General features: G+C 37.9%; 1 protein-coding gene across 2 annotated transcripts; it reads left to right on the forward strand.

Annotated features, from left to right (window-relative positions):
• Nucleotides 1–1,902: 1,902 nt before the first annotated feature.
• Nucleotides 1,903–16,337, forward strand: GRSF1 (G-rich RNA sequence binding factor 1). Of its 2 annotated transcripts, none has more exons than XM_019757096.2 (10): nucleotides 1,903–2,374; nucleotides 6,104–6,260; nucleotides 7,584–7,739; nucleotides 8,146–8,289; nucleotides 8,936–9,071; nucleotides 11,098–11,279; nucleotides 12,308–12,429; nucleotides 13,546–13,681; nucleotides 13,853–13,928; nucleotides 14,997–16,337. In XM_019757096.2, the coding sequence occupies exons 1-9, from the start codon at nucleotides 2,021–2,023 to the stop codon at nucleotides 13,900–13,902; spliced, it is 1,437 nt and encodes a 478-aa protein (XP_019612655.2). In that variant the 5' UTR covers nucleotides 1,903–2,020; the 3' UTR covers nucleotides 13,903–13,928; nucleotides 14,997–16,337. The 2 variants fall into 2 exon arrangements, with proteins under 2 accessions (XP_019612655.2, XP_074180580.1); XM_074324479.1 differs by lacking the exon at nucleotides 1,903–2,374 and adding an exon at nucleotides 2,454–2,675.
• Nucleotides 16,338–17,095: the final 758 nt, after the last annotated feature.

Raw genomic sequence — 17,095 nt, forward strand, 5'->3', positions numbered from 1 at the left:
TCTTCCCTTTTCTTCATCTCCATTGTCACAACCCCAGTCAAAAAGTCTCTTAAATTTTTTGTCCAACAGAGGCTTTTTACTTCTGTAATATAAGTTTATCATGAAAACGTGCTAGTTAGCTAGCTGGGTTTAAAATAATCTTAACACAAATTTTAAAACCTGGTGTTGCATAAGTTATTAGTTTTAATTTACAATACTTGTTATTCTCTCTACATATAATCTAGACATATATAAATCTAAATATCACTTTGATATTTAGTCTGTAAGCCTATTATTATACATCCTTGAATGCACAGGGCATACATAGCACAGTGCGTGGAACACAAAAAGCACTTAATATGTATGTTAGATGAATGAATAGTTGTTCAATTCGTTTTTTTTCTCCCTTATATCTTCCCAATTTCCTCTAAGTAAAAATGAAAGCTTTCCATTTTCAAACTCTGTATGGTGACAGTTACTAGACTTTATCATGGTGATCACATCATAGGTATATAAATGTTGAATCACTGTAGTACACCTGAAACTAATAAAAATTGTCAACTATAATTTAAAAACTTTCCATTTTAATACTTAGGTGTTACTCCTGATAATCTGCAAGGTTTCACTCTATGTATTTAGGTTTCTAACTATAATTTAAAAACTTTCCATTTTAATACTTAGGTGTTACTCCTGATAATCTGCAAGGTTTCACTCTATGTATTTAGGTTTCTAACTCATTCAGAATTACACATTATGGATGGTGACTTCAGTTATTAACAAAATAAAGGCAAGAGTAAATATGGGCAGAATCCCTAACATGTCCACAAATCGTCATTTATAGTGATAATCTGCTAGGAATGGCTAACCCATTTTTCTTCTTGAAAGAGAGAATTAAGGAAAAAAGGAACCAAACCTCTATGATTCCTAAATCTTGCAGATAAGGATGTCCCCTTCTCTTTGATACTCTTATGTCCACAGAGCCAAGCCAATTAGATTTTTTCCTGTTTTTTTCCTTTGATGGGGTAAGGTTTTTTTTTTGGAAATACTGAGCTTTCCTTTCCCTAAAAGTAGGCCAGAGTAGGTAAACAACTCAAACTTTAAACGCAATTATCTTGAATACTTCAAAACAGCTAATCTGAAGGTCGTTTTAAGTCCTTACCAGTTTAAAATGAGTACTGAAAGGGTGATTGACATGATCTTTAGGGTTTGCTTTAAAATATTCCAGGTTTGCTTTATAATAGTCCAGCAAAGAAAAAAATGTTTGGGCTGTGGTGGTGGTGGGGTCGATAAAACAAGATTTTTTAAAATGCTGATATTTTCTGAAACTCTATAACTTCATTTTACTTTTTTTGACTTTCCACAATAAAATTTTTTTAAATGTAGTTTTTTCTGTTTTTTATTCTCAGAACTCCGTTTTGCCTATGAACGAGACAGGTCCTGCCACAGGAGGAGGAAAACCGCACAACCTGTTCTTTTGCAAACCTCTGCCTGCACACTGATTCATTAAGGGAGGCTTTATCTATGTTATATACATGTATAAGCAGCATATGAGTATCCGTTTTATTTTAAAAGAAGTTGGCCTTCCGTTCATATCTCAAATTTGGGGGTTACTAAACCTCCTTCGATATTACCCCAACCTCTTTTTATAAGCAGAGTATCAGGATTCCTTCCAGTATCAGCCCTTTTGCACCTCAGGTCACGAGTATCGGAGGGGCGTCGGACGACCGGCCTTCCAGGCCTAGGCTGTCTCCGAAGCAGGAAGGCCCTCGCCTCGTACCCTCTAAGACTCAGTTTCCACCGAGTGAAAGAGCCCGGCGGTAGAGCCAGGGCCCCACCGCCCTTCCCCAGGGCCTCGGGCAGCCCCGCCTCGAGGGCGGAGACCAGGCGGAGCAGCGCGCTCTCCGCCTCCTCCCGACTCGCCGCTGCCCCGGGTACCGGCGCGCATGTGCCTGGCGCCCCCACCCCGGCCCTGGATTCCACTTCCCCTCCGGTCGCGCTGCAGCCGCAGCCACCTACGGGCCCCACGCCGCCTCCGGAGTCCATGGCCGGGACGCGCTGGGTGCTCGGGGCGCTGCTCCGAGGCTGCGGCTGTAACTGTAGCAGCTGCCGGCGCACCGGCGCTGCCTGCCTGCCCTTCTACTCGGCTGCCGGCTCCTTCCCTTCAGGCGTCTCGGGCCGTCGCCGTCTGCTGCTGCTGCTCGGGGCCGCAGCGGCCGCCGCCTCTCAGACGCGGGGCCTCCACACCGGGCCTGTGCCCGCCGGGAGGCTGGCGGGGCCTCTCCCCGCGGCCGCCTCCGCCGCCGCCGCGGCCGCTGCCTCTTACCCGGCCCTGCGCGCCCCGCTGCTGCCGCAGTCGCTGGCGGCGGCCGCGGGCCCGACGCGGGGATACAGCCAGGTACGTGGGCGCCGTAAGAGATCGCGCGCGGGACCCTTCCCCGGCCGCGCGCACGTGTCTCCGCGCCCCTCCGTGTGCGCCTCGCGTGCGCGCCGGAGGAGCCGCGGCACGCGCCGCACACCCGCAGCACACCCGCCCCCACCCCCTCCCGCCTAGTCCTCCTATTGGGCCCGGGAACAAGGGACGTTCTTCCAGGCCTCGGGTTTTCTCCTTGTTTTGTTCTCCTTGAATCTCTGGTCGGTTGGGCAGTGTAAGTGTGGCTGGGGATGAATGTTGAGGCCTTGTTTCCTGCCGGCCCATGGTAGGTTTTGTGAGGCTTGTTGACGCCCCCACTCCGCGTCCCTGTCGTTCTCCGTCCGCTGGTTGTGAAGTTGGGAGGCCGGACTCGGGGGAGGGTTGGGAGTTCCCGTGCAGCCACCGCACTAGGCCTTGGCGGCCCTCGGCGCGCCTAGCGGCCCGCTGGTGACAAGGTTCACGCGCACAGTTGCGTGATCTGGGTTCTTGGGGAAGGAGGCTCGTCCCCAGCGCGCCCTGCTCTTCGTGTCCCTGGGGAAAGGCTAGCTGCCCCAGTTTACTGAAGGTCACCTCTGCACCTCCACTTTCTCTGACAGAAGGTCTTTTAGGACCGTGGGTCACCGCCGACGGGGACGACAGTTTGGAGACTGATATTTGGGGAAGAGGTGGTAGGGAGGGGACATCTAGCGTTGAGGCCACGATTTGAGGATCCAGGAGTGAGTCTAGTGTGTTTTTTTTTGTTGTTGTGTTTTTTTGTGTGTGTTTTTTTTTACGGACAGTGTGTGCTTAAGAACTCAGATTGCAAATACTTTGTGCCTTGTAGGAAGCTCTCTTTCCGCTTGTTACGTGGCATCTGGGGAATGTCCCCGCACTTTTTGACTACCCAGCTCCTGATGTCTTGGGTCTTATTTATCTTAATTTGTGCTTCTCCTTGAACTTAGGGAAACCGGGAGGCTGATCAGCATGGCTGCTGTCTGCCCGTGGTAGAGCTAATTGATTTGAATTCCTGCCCAATACTTTCTCCTGCCCTTTTCTGTAAAAGCTTGTGATGCTTATGGAATTCTGGGATATTGGGGAATGTTGTCGTTATTATAAAACATAGACTATCTCTAAGAAGTCGTTGTGAACTGGTTACTCTTTTTACTTGATTATTTTTTTCTGTGAAATTGACTATAATATCTGTTGAGCCTCTACTAGTGTTTCACACTGTGCTTTGGTTTATCGTTGACTTCTTAAAATTACATGTAAGTCTTCATGAAAATGTTGGGAACATAACGAAGGAGCGAAGAATCTCTTTAGCTCAGTAGAGTGCAAGCTTGAGTTGTCTTCCCATGTTAATTGTAGTGATTGTTGCATTCTTATTAAATATGTATTAGACGTCTGCTAGAGGTTTACATTTGTCAGAGTCCATAAATTTAGACATAAGTCTTCATGTAAATGGTGGATGGTACAAAGGAATCGCTTTCCTTAGCCCGGTAGAGTGCAAGTCTTAAAACCTGAGTTGTCTTCCCTGTTACGATTGTGGTGCTTGATGGAATCTTATTAAAAATACCAATTTTTGCTTCATTTTGTAAAATAGAACTTCTTCAGGTGTGTCTCAGGCTTCTGTTACCCCACACTACAGCTATTGCCTTTTATGGTCTTTCCCTTACTCAGTTGGTCTAACATATCAGTTGACAGATTAATTTTTCCAAGCATCCTGCTGTTTGTCACTCCTAAATGTCTGAATGTCTTTCATTAGTGCCCCTTTGCCTACTAGGTTAAGGAGTCACATTGAGCTTAACACTCAGGTCCCTTTCCTATATAGTTCCAAATTCCTTTTGTCAGCTCATCTTCCTTGGCTCCTAATTGTACCCTACAGTTTAGCCAAATGGGATTATTGCTGTTTTGCAAATGGGCATTTATTTATACTGCTTCCTCCCATTTCCTCACAAACTGGAATTCGCTTTCCTTTATACTGTGTTTCCCTGAAAATCAGACCTAGCCGGACCACTAGCTCCAATGCATCTTTTGGAGCAAAAATTAATATAACACCCAGTCTTATTTTACTATAAGTATTTACTAATACTGTATGTTAGTTGTAGTTTAATAAAAATCTAAATAAATAAATTTTTAAAATGGTATTGGGGGAGAATCTAACGCATCCTGTTTTGGCTTACATAATACATCCTAAAGCAATAAGTGGGTATATCCTAGAAGTTTGGCAGGACATAAGTTTTACTCAGGACTTGTTTTGAAATTCATCAATCCCAAATTACATCTAATAATAGTGTTTTGGTTAGGCACAACAAGAGAGGTCCCTTCAATTTGACAAACACACAACTGCCTCCTACTCACTGTATTAGTTCCTCATCTCAAAAAGTTTACCATCTAGACTAAGATAAGCATACAAGACAAGATGCTTTAAGTGTTAAGATTTAAGATCATTATACAAATTCAAAACAGAGCACTAACAGAGGAAAAATCAAGACCTGATACGAGAAGGGGCTTGAAAGGAGGATAGACTTCTGACAGCGATGTCCGGTGTTTCCCCGAAAATAAGACTTAGCCTTACCATCAGCTCTAAAGCGTCTTTTGGAGCAAAAATTAATGTAAGACCCGGTATTATATATTACATAATATTATATTTATTATATTATATTATATTATATTATATTATATATTATATTAATTATATTATATTATACCTGGTCTTAAATAAGACCCGGTCTTACAGTAAAATAAAACCGGGTCTTATATTAATTTTTGCTCCAAAAGTCGCATTAGAGCTGATTGTCCGGCTAGGTCTTATTTTTGGGGAAACATGGTAATTATTACGATATTGTTGTTTGTAATCCTTATGCTATACCCTACATCCATCCCCATGACTACTTTGTAATTACCAATTTGTACTTCTTAATCCGTTCCCCTTTTTCACTCACCCTCAACCCTCTTCCTATCTGGCAGCCATCAAAATGTTCTCTGCATCTATGAGTTTGTTTCTCTTTGTTAGTTTATTTTGTTCTTTAGATTCCACATATAAGTGAGATCACATTGCATCTGTCTTTCTCTGCCTGACACACTTTACTCATCACAATACCCTCCAGGTCCATCCATGCCATCACAGATGGCAAGAATCCATTGCCTTCCATGGCTGAGCAATGTTCTATTGTATACATGTACCACCTACTCATTATCCACTCATCCATTGTCGGACACTCGGGCTGCCTCCACATCTTGGCCATTGTAAACACTGCTGCAGTGAACATATGGGTGCACACGTCCCCTTGAAGTAGCGTTTTCGGTTTCTTGGATAAATACCCAGAAGTATGATTACTGGGTCCTTCTTAGTCTCTTGTTATAGCCTTTGTTTTAAAGTCTGTTTTGTCTGGGATAAGGAATTGCTAATCCAGATTTTGTCTTTTCATTTCCATTTTCATGAAATATATTTTTCCCCATCCTTTTACTTTCCGTCTGTGTGTGCCTTTCAATTTGAAGGGAGCCTCTTATATAGGTAGCATATGTAAGCGTCTTGTTTTCTTATCTATTCTGCTCCATTAAAAAATATGGTGGCTGAATGGATAGGATGAGTTAGATTTGTGAAGCTTACTTCTTGTGTCTGAAATAGTAATTGTCCCCTAAGAATAATATCCAGAGCATTCATTTGTAGAAATAAACATTTTCTAAGTACATTGGCAAAGAAATATTTTTACATTTCTTCATTTCTCTCTGAAGGAGTCCAAAACTACCTACCTGGAAGACCTTCCACCTCTCCCTGAATATGAATTGGCTCCATCCAAGTTAGGAGAGGAAGTGGATGATGTTTATCTCATTCGAGCTCAAGGATTACCATGGTCGTGCACTGTAGAAGATGTGCTTAGCTTTTTCTCAGGTATATTTTATGTATGTTTTAAATATGTAATTTTGTGTGAGTGAAAGATAAGTCCCACAGAATCCAAGTTAAGCTATGCTATAGACATCTTATTTGATGGTTGGGAATTCTCTCATTCTGGCTGGTTACAGATGCATACCAAATGACACCATGTGTACCATTTGTAATTCATACCAGGTTTAAAGACTGAATGGAACAAAAAATTTAACGTTAAAACTTGTGGTATGAAATCAGTTTTCTCCGAAGGTTTAATAAGTACATATCAAAAAAGTCAAACCTACTAGTGGAAATACCTTAGTGGTAATTTATATAAGAGTAGTTCTTTATGTAACACATACATTTAGAATACAGGATTACTTAGTATCAAGTGACACAATTCCCTTAGTAACATATTTGGAAGATTTACATATTTGTGATTAGTTTTTTAGTTTCTGTATCTGACTGATTTTTAATTTTGCTTTTAAGAGCAAACTTTTTAAAAGTCTTTTAGAACATGGCATCTTAAATGTAAAAATGATGTAACAACATATTAAGTACCTTAATATGCATAGCATTTGTGTGGGTCAAGCATTTTATAAAACCATTTACATCTTCCACTTGCTCACATTATAAGAAGTATGCAGTTTGGGGATGTCTTTCCTTGGTAATAAAAAGGGGGGAAAGTTAAATTATGGTAGCAAAATGGCAGGAGACATTTTTAGAGGTTTGTTTTTGTTATCATTGAAACAAAAAGAAGACACTTATGCATAAGCATAACCATATTTTAATTCCTTAAGTGATTTGAAACTGATTGTAGAAGCATTGGAAAGGACATAATACATTTTCCATTGAGCCTGGCTTGAATAGCCATTTAATGATCAGGGGATCATAAACTTATGTGTTAAGGTTTGCTCACCCTGTTCCCCGAATATAAGACCTCGCTGGAGAATCAGCTCTAGTGTGTCTTTTGGAGCAATAATTAATATAAGACCCAGTCCTATATTACATTATATTACATTACATTATATAAGACCCAGTCTTATATTACAGTAAAATAAGACGGAGTCTTATATTAATTTTTGCTCCAAGAGATGCATTAGAGCTGATTGTCCAGCTAGGTCTTATTTTTGGGGAAACACAGTATCTTTTTCATGTGGAAAATTTTAGAAACTACCACCTCATGGTATTTGGATGGCTTCAATGATGGGGGTTTGTGTGAGGAACCTGACAGGTATTGTGGTTCCTGCTTTGTTTTGTTGTTGGAAAATTGCATTCTAGTGACTTGCATAGTTGAGCTAAAAGTTTGATTTCTGGTTTTAATTGATTTTACTTACATGCTTTTAGACTGCAGAATCCGCAATGGTGAGAATGGAATACACTTCCTCTTAAATAGAGATGGGAAACGAAGGGGTGATGCCTTAATTGAAATGGAGTCCGAGCAGGATGTGCAGAAAGCCTTAGAAAAGCACCGCATGTACATGGGGCAGCGGTATGTGGAAGGTACGTGAAGTCACACTGTGGCTCTTCAGGATTGTTACACTAAACTTTATTCTTTCCAAGGCAGTTTCATTTGATCCTTAACAGTAATGAAGGAGTTAGATATTATGAATACACCTTTTTACAGGGTGCAAAAATGGAGCACAGAGATAATCTCAGTTTCTTATCTGCAAAGTGAGGATGTTGACCAAGTTTACCTCACAAGTTGTAATGTTTAAATGAGTGACACCTGGCACATAATAAATAGTCAGTAAATGTCATTTGTTATTTTCTCCAGGGAAGTACATAAAGATTAAAAAATACTGGTTTTTAAACTCTTGGATAACCCACCAAGTATGGTTTCTTAAAAAAAAAAAGCCTTCCTTAGTTATGTAAATTTTGCATATTTTTTTGTACTTTTTCTTTGTAGTATATGAGATAAACAATGAAGATGTGGATGCCTTAATGAAAAGTCTGCAGGTCAAATCTTCACCTGTGGTAAATGACGGTGTGGTTCGTTTGAGAGGACTTCCTTATAGTTGCAACGAGAAAGACATTATAGACTTCTTTGCAGGTGCTTTTTGGTTTTATGTTTGAGGCCTCAAATCTTTTTTTATCCCCATTCTTTCCTTCTATATCTTATGTAAACCTTTTCTTAGGTAACTGTACGCAGTTATTAGGTTCTTTAGGGGAGAACTCTTCATTTGGATTTCCAATATTTATAGATTATATAAGTATTTTGACCGATTACACTGATCTTTGGGGGATGCCAGATTTCAAGTGAGTTTATTTTACTATTGAGGAAAATATAAGATAAGAGTGGCCATATTTGTCTAAGACAATAGCAATTTCTGTGATGTAAAAGCACTATCATCTAATTCTTAGTTATAAAATATGCACCATTAGTAGTGATGTTAGTCTAAATCTCTGTTTCCCCTACTATATAATTAATGGCAAAAAAAAAAGAGAGAATGGTACTTTAGATGGACTGCTTATACCGTAAACATTCTGGAAATACAGATGTGTAGGTGTTGTTAGCTTTTGGCTGTATAATAATTTTCCTCCCATTAGGCATATATCTAGCTTTGGGATTGACAAAACAGATCCCAAATTTTACTAATAAAGTAAAAAAAATTGGCACATGAATGAATTTGTTAATTTTTTGGATATAAAAGCTCATGCTGCCAGCACTAATTTGTAATAAATTTTTTGTGTCCTAGGACTGAATATAGTAGACATTACTTTTGTAATGGACTACAGAGGGAGAAGGAAAACAGGAGAAGCTTATGTGCAGTTTGAAGAACCAGAAATGGCCAACCAAGCCCTATTGAAACACAGGGAAGAAATTGGTAACCGGTGAGTAAAGTAGATACTAATGATGTAGGAGTATCATACTTTGGGTCATATTGATGAATGCTACTGAACTAAACATAGAAAAATAGAATGGTGTGATGAGCTGTCAAATGCCTAGCGCTTAGATTAACAAATTATTCATGTGTGTTATATTTGCTGGATGTGTTATTTCAGTATGCATTTTTAAGAAAACATTTTCTTATATGATCCCAGTATTATCACATTTATCAAAATTAGCACTAATTTATTATCTAATGCCATAATGTCATAATCACATTTTCCTAATTATACCAAAAATGTGTTTTTACAGTTGAGTTTTTTTTGCCCCAGAATCTGAACATTGTCCACACATTGCATTTGATTTTTATGTTTGCTGTTCTTTTAAAGTAGAACAAATCCCCTTCTTTATTTTTTTATTCCCTCCCCCTTTTTAAATGCATTTAACTTTTGAAGAAATTGGGTCAGTTGTCCTGTACAATGTCTCACGTTCTAGATTTATCTTATTGCTTCCTCATAGTGTCATTTAACTAGTTCCTTTGTATCCTCTATTATTTCCTGAAAACTGGAAGTCAGAGCTAATGTCCTGAATTGGTTCAGGTTAACATTTTGATATGGATGCTGTATAGGAACGGTGTATATTGCATATCGACCACGCTAGGATGCATGTAGTGTAATAGGTGGCTTCTTTTGTCTTTTAAGTTAATTTTGGAGGAGTATTCAAAAGTGTCAAAGCTTTGCTGCTTTCTGGTCTTTTTACTTCTTTGAAGCTTAAAAAACCAAAAAGCCATTCAAAGCCATTGTTTCAAGATCTACTTATAGAGTTGGTTCAAAGGTCTTTATTAAATTTCTTTTTAAATGAAAAATGTATATGCAGAGCTCCCCCGTCCATTTTTTTCAGCACTCTTCATATTTTCTTGTATCTTGAAATGCATCAAAATTATGATTTTATGTGGAAATGTTAAGACAGTGTACAAAACTCTTCAATAAATTAAGAAGTGGTGCCCATCTAATCTTTATAGGTTTTTAAATACAAATGATTTTTTCTTTCTTTTTTTTTAATTGGGGGATATTGGGGAACAGCGTTTTTTTCCACGACCCATCAGTTGCTGTCCTTCAATCTAGTTGTAGAGGGTGCAGCTCAGCTCCAAGTCCAGTCGCTGTTTTTAATCTTAGTTGCCGGGGGCACAGCCCACCATCCCATGTGGGAATTGAACTGGCAACCTTGTTGTTGAGAGCTTGCGCTCTAACCAACTGAGCTATCCGGCTGCTCCTCTGGAAGCTTAGCGGCAGCTTGTTGTCTTCAATCTAGTTGTGGAGGGCGCAGCTCACTGGCTCATGTGGGAATCGAACCGGCGACCTTGTTAAGAGCTCGCGCCCTAACCAGCTGAGCTCTCTGGCTGCCCCTACATACAAATGATTTTTATAATTCAGTCTTAACCTGATTTGGAAAAGTAGTGTTGAGAAAAAGAAAACCGGATCCAGAAGCTTGGATTTAATGGTCTCACTGCCAAGCAGATAGCAAAATCAGAATTGACATTTAGTTCATGATTTCACATTAAACTATTTAGTGAAATTCTTGAGGAAGCTAGCTTCTCATATACTGTGACTTTTAATATCTTACACAGATATGATTGATTTTCACAGAATTGAATTATAAGGCTTCAAGAGATTATTAATCCACTGTGAAAAACAAAACCCTTCTTACCAGATTAATTCTTTCCATCCACACAATTAACCTTAGCATAGTTGTCCTCGTAAAGCAAAACAGGGTAGAAAATATTGTTAAAATGCATATGGTGAAAACTGTTATCTTGGGTGGGGAAGATTAAATCAGTGATCTCTTGAGAGTTGTTTTTCATGAGCTTATATCTATATCCATTCTATTCCCCCTCCGACCCCACCTGTCATCCTTGGACACTTGTGTTTCATAAGCTGTTGGAAATATTATATGTGCATGTTTTGTTTTAAATGAGTTCAAAGTAAAGTTACTTTACACCATTTGTGCCTGTTCACTTTTGCTTTGACATAGATATATAGAGATATTTCCCAGCAGGAGGAATGAAGTTCGAACACATGTTGGTTCTCATAAGGGAAAGAAAATGGCATCTTCTCCTGCTAAGTATATAACTGAGCCGGAAATGGTCTTTGAAGAACACGAAGTAAATGAGGATATTCGACCAATGACCGCTTTTGAAAGTGAGAAGGAAATAGGTAAGGACCTGCCTCTTGTTGAGACTAATTGGGTCTATCTTATGTGTTTTGGTATTTGTTAGAATATTTTTTAATGACCATGTTGTATGAGAGTGTATGATTATAGGACAAGGGAAGTGAGTTAAAGATTTAATACGAGTATGTATTTGAGTATAGTATGTGCTTTGAATATATGCAGAAGGGCGTAATTATTTCATGAGGTTTTTAAATTTAATCATTTTTATAGATTCTGTATCAGAAAAGCTGGGTGGCACAAATAATAACAAAAGGAAGTAAACTGTCAACATTTAAACTAAGGTGGGAAAAGATGTGGGGGGAGAGCAGAAATGTTGATTAAAGTAAGGAGTTTTGTTTGCTTCTGTAATTGCTGCTTTGATTCCTAACCCCAAAGCAGCATTTGGAATCTTTGAAGTTTGATAAATCCTTTTTAAACTGGTGCCCTGGGATTATCCTCTCTTTCTTTCTTTCCTTCCCTCTTTCTCTCCTTTTTTCTTTTTCTTCCTTCCTCCCTTCCTTCCTCCCTTCCTTCTGTCCTTCCTTCCTTTCTCCTTTCCTTTCCTTTCCTTTCCTTTCCTTTCCTTTCCTTTCCTTTCCTTTCCTCTTTCTTTTCTTCCTTTTTCTTTTCTTTCCCCTTCCTTCCTTCCTTCCTTCCCTCCTTCCCTCCTTCCTTCCTTCCTTCCTTCCTTCCTTCCTTCCTTCCTTCCTTCCTTCCCCTATAATTCTGAAAGTTACTCTTGCCTTTATTTTTTCATTAGTAATTATTTTTCCTTCTCGCTGTTGTTATAGAAAGATGTTCCTTTGTAATCTGGTAATGGGTTAAGGCCCTAAATTCTTATGGGTGTTCAGGTGATATTTGTAAGGTAGCAGAAATTTCACATCATTTTGGCTTTTAAAATGAAAGCCTGCTTCCTAACTGGTTCAAGAGGAATTGAAGATATTGACATAAGGTCAAAATCACCTAATTGTAATCTGTTAATATCTCTTGAAGCTTTTATGTTCTTGACTGTGCTTTTTGTTCCATTTCTCAGAATTGCCTAAGGAGATGTCAGAAAAGCTTCCAGAGGCTGTTGATTATGGAACTACATCTTCAGTACATTTTGTTCACATGAGAGGATTACCTTTCCAAGCCAATGCCCAAGACATTATAAACGTGAGTGGCAGGAAGATACCCAGTCTCAGTAGGTTTGAGCAAAAGTTCTAAAATTGAACTTCTGTTAATTTCTGCAGTATCTTTGGACAATACGAAGGTATCTCCATAGTTATGGAGGCTTGTTTTATTTTCTTTACCTGAGAACTAGGGGATTTATTACATTTTAAGCTCAAATGTATAGTGGATAAGAAGATTTTATAGATGTGGAATATGATATAGGTTTAGTATTCAAAGTAAGAAATTTTGGGTTTTCTGTGGATTTGTTCGTTCAACCCATTCAGTGTTGTTTAGGAACAGACCCAGAGGAATTTTTCACATGTTTGTTATGTGTAGAGAAGATCTAGTACTGCTAAATGTCTGGAGCTTTCATCAGACCATGTAGCCTTTTTGCATCCGAATTCCTTATTTTTTGAGAAAAGGAATTTTTAAACTATTTTTATTTTATAATAGATACTGTATGAAATGAAGCGATAATAAAGCCCTTACTGACTTCATGAACTTTGGGGCATAGACTTAAAGTGGATCCAAACCTAGAGTCTTCACTTAGTAGTAGGGCCTCAGAGTTGTTTTCATTATTTCAAAAAGCCTAATAGGTATCAGATCTTTATGTAAATGAAGGTTGCACAGTCACATTAAAGCCTTCCATTCCATTACTTTGGCTTGGAATGATAACCCTCAGTGTGGTTCCTCTGTTTATGTGGTGCTGATAAGAAACCGATTGTCAGGCTACATGTCTGATTTAAAAAACGGTAAAAATGAATTATTAAGAAATGATGTGTATTTGATGGTCAGTCCTTCGAAACAGGGAAGGATGTGTATGGGAGGAATAATCAAAGTGGTCTTTGTTGGTATAAAAAAAGTTCAGAGCTATTTGTATAGTATTAAGTTGTCCATGAACAGATATTTGAAGTGAACCTGGAGTTCTAAGAGGATCAGAAAAGCCAGAAGAGATGGTTAAGTGTGTAATTACTTTGTTAGTTAAATGAGGTTTCCTAAAAACACATTTTTCCAGTGTATGAATCAAAATCTGTAAAAAACATGCAGAGCCACGAGACTTGTCGAATTTGGGGCTAGTACCATTATGTTCCTTTTTTGCTTTCTTTGTTCATTGTGTAGTTTTTTGCTCCACTGAAGCCTGTTAGAATCACTATGGAGTACAGCTCCAGCGGGAAGGCAACGGGAGAAGCGGACGTGCACTTCGACACCCACGAGGATGCTGTTGCCGCCATGCTCAAGGATCGCTCCCATGTTCGTAAGTGCTGCCTGCGGTGTTCATTGTCATTTTTGGTGTCCGTCTGTGCTTACAAATGCCTTTTTCTGCTTTGGGTTTGCCTAGAAACTAGGAGAAAAATGTCTGCAATGTTAATTTCTGCCTTTTCAACTTTTTAAAATGAGTCTTTTTCTGTTTGTTTGTTTTTCTCAGAACATAGGTATATTGAATTGTTCCTGAATTCATGTCCAAAGGGAAAATAAGACTTCCAGGGACTCCAGATAATAAGGTAAACTTAAGAGGTGAAATTATTTTCAATTGGTAAATTAATCATCAGTTTATTAATTTGTAATATGATGGAGACCGTACTCTTTTTAATAAAGATGAAACTATTTTGGAGTGAGTGAATCAACTGAATATATTTTTATTACATCAAGTCCTGGTATGTTATAAGAAGAAATAATTAATTTCCAGTTCTGTTTGTTTTTATCATCCTATAATTAAAGCATCAATATAAGGAGTGAAATTCACCTTGGAAATAGAATTCATAATAGTATAGTGGTTTTGAGTGTTTTCCCTGTATATAGTCTTTTTGTATCTTTCCCAACATTCGTCATTCTATGTGCCAAAAAATAATTTTTCACCATTTGTAGCTATAAATCATAATACACTGGAAATGTGCCTCGCATTAGCTTTTCTTCCTATAAAATTTAAATCATCTCCTGAGCTCTAAGCTATTTTTAAGATGTCTAAAATGATACATTTGAAACCAGGGCATATCATGGTTGGTACACTTAACATACCACTGTTTCTTTTCCTAAAATGGTATTATGAAAATGGTTGTCCTCAGAAGTACATGGTTTCATAGGGTTAACTTATCTGCAACAAATCTGTCTTGATGTCCATTCCTTTAACTCAATGTTATGTGGTGTCTTTATTTTTCCCCATAAAATCTTTCAATGTATTTTATTGTAATCATTTTTCTCCATATAGTGGTGCATTCCTTTGAGACACTTCACTGTAATGATTTTTTGAAAACACCTGGGGCATTTCTTTACAATAGTTGTCATGGGCTATTTTTAGATATAAGTCCCACAATCTCGATGTTAAATAGTTATTTATATTAGCTAAAATCTATGTAAATTATATTCTGTGCTCAACTTTGATAATCTACCTTCTTGCCAGGTTCTAAATACTAATGCCTAATTAATTTTCTTCACCTGAACTTAATTTGTCAAGTAAGTTGCACGGAATCAGAAAGAAAAAATTTATTGAATTTGTAATTTTAAATGTTAGGGGAACATGTGCAACACTTTTTCATTATTAGTAAATGTGCAACATTTTTTTTTATTTTCAGGATGAAGCAAGAAGCATTTCATTTGCACATCTTTCTTGGACGTGGGATATAAAGTTCCAGTTTTTTAGCAGCAACTGCTAGAGAAAGAATTTTGGGATTTGGGGTTAATTGCTTGTGAGAAAAATTCCATAGTGGACTGTTTAGAAAAAAAAAGGAAAGATTCAGTTGGGGATTAAATAAACCACAAAATTAAAATTATTGTCTAAACTGTCCCAGATCTAACTTAAAAATCTGGTCTTTATTTTATATGATTAAACATTTTTTTTTTCGTAGAGGATATGTTACCCAATGTAAAGACTGCATATTTTTATTCAGCACTGTCCTTTAAAGTCTTTCTCTCATTTTAAAAATGATGTTTGAGAGCTCTGATATAAAACTTTCTATAGAATAAAATATTGATTTATTTTAACCAAATACTCACCAAAGCAAGGAAAGGTTTCCGACCTTTGAACCATTATGGTTTTACAGAGTAGTTATAATTTTAGGTGTATTTGATGACTTAGGGGTAGGAATTAAAAAAAGATTCAAAACAAAAAATAAATACCACAAGTTAGTGAGTGTAAATAACTACTTGGCAGTTTCATATTTTTAGAAATGTTTTGCCTTTCTAGGCTTTGTACTGAAGGCATTTAACATGAATGCCTGCATACTTAAGGAGGGAATTCTAGCCTCAACTTAAAAGTTGTCTTAACACCTCCCACCACCTTGTTTTGGTTTTGGGTAAACTAAGGGTTTTAGTCTCAATCTTGTGAAGTGACATGTCAAAAAAGTCCCGACTGGTAAGGACATTAATGGCTTCACTTGAATTTAAACCAGCTCTAGATAGGAAAAAAATCTCAGTCTCATTTGCTTTTACAGTGGGGTAGCACATCCCATATTTTAGTACAAGTAGGGGTGCCTTGCTTAAATAAAAATAGCATTTAATGTATAATTGTGTGAAGGATTTATGGATAAAGCTGTATTTCTGTCACATTATGGCAGTATCTTCTGCTTTAATAGTAAACAGCTTGTTATTTAAATATTGGATCAAGATGGCTGGCTTCAAAATGTAGTCATTAATAAACTAATTTTATGTGCACCTTGTAGGAGAATCAACGTCCTGTATACTTTCTTTGCCTTGTTCCTGTTCTCAGGGTGACAACTGCTACGTAGATAGTTACCAGGAGATGCAATCCTATTTCTTAAAATTGAATTACCCCAGATTTCTGAGAGGTGATATCTAGAAGAGAGATTATGTCTTCTCTCACTCAGTACATAACCATCTTTGATTACCAGCTAAGATACAAAATCACTGTACTGTATATAGTCAATAAATGAAGGCTTGTTTCAGGCTGAAGATTACCTATGAGTATTTATTTATGAGTGTGTGAATCAATTGAATATATTTTTATTACATCAGTTCTGGTATATTATAAGAAGAAATAATTAATTTTCAGTTGTGTTTGTTTTTATCCTTTAAGAACATGACTTCCATCAATCAGCTTAACAGCTTCAGTATTGCTCCTTAGGTGGAAATGTGTTTTCATATATGTGTACTCATGAGCTATGAGAACTGGTGTCTGTAGCTGTGTGATCTATTGATTGGAATGTGAACTTTTCTCTCCCTTAAGCAGTAGGTATCTAATTTGCTGTGGAAAAAATCTGTAGGGTCGATTGGGATTGGGATTGATGAGGAATTCATTAGCAATTACTTTATTTTGAAGCTAATGAGTTTAATTTGCACATCTCTGGGAAAAGAATGTGAGCAAAAGCATTAAAATTTATGTGGTAGGTAAGCTTGAAGGGGTTTATCATCTCTCCACACTGGTGGCTGAGTTCTTAGTACAAAAGGTGGCCATTTTAGGGAAGTCATCTTATGAATTCATATACTTTCCTATACTCCCTTTAGTAATTCAGGCTAGTAAATTAATGATTGCTGACAAGGCAAATATAAAAAGCACGTAATAGAATAAAAGTAATCTTTTATTTCTATCCAATCAAAAATGTTTCTCACAGAATTTGACAAAACTGGGTTGTATATCATCTGCTATTCAAAGAAGTAATGACTGAATTTCCCTTCTATTTGTGTCTTTATAATCTCCTTTGTGTAAAGCTATCAA

The sequence above is a fragment of the Rhinolophus sinicus genome, linkage group LG02, assembly GCF_036562045.2.
Source record: "Rhinolophus sinicus isolate RSC01 linkage group LG02, ASM3656204v1, whole genome shotgun sequence".
Taxonomy (NCBI): domain Eukaryota; kingdom Metazoa; phylum Chordata; class Mammalia; order Chiroptera; family Rhinolophidae; genus Rhinolophus; species Rhinolophus sinicus.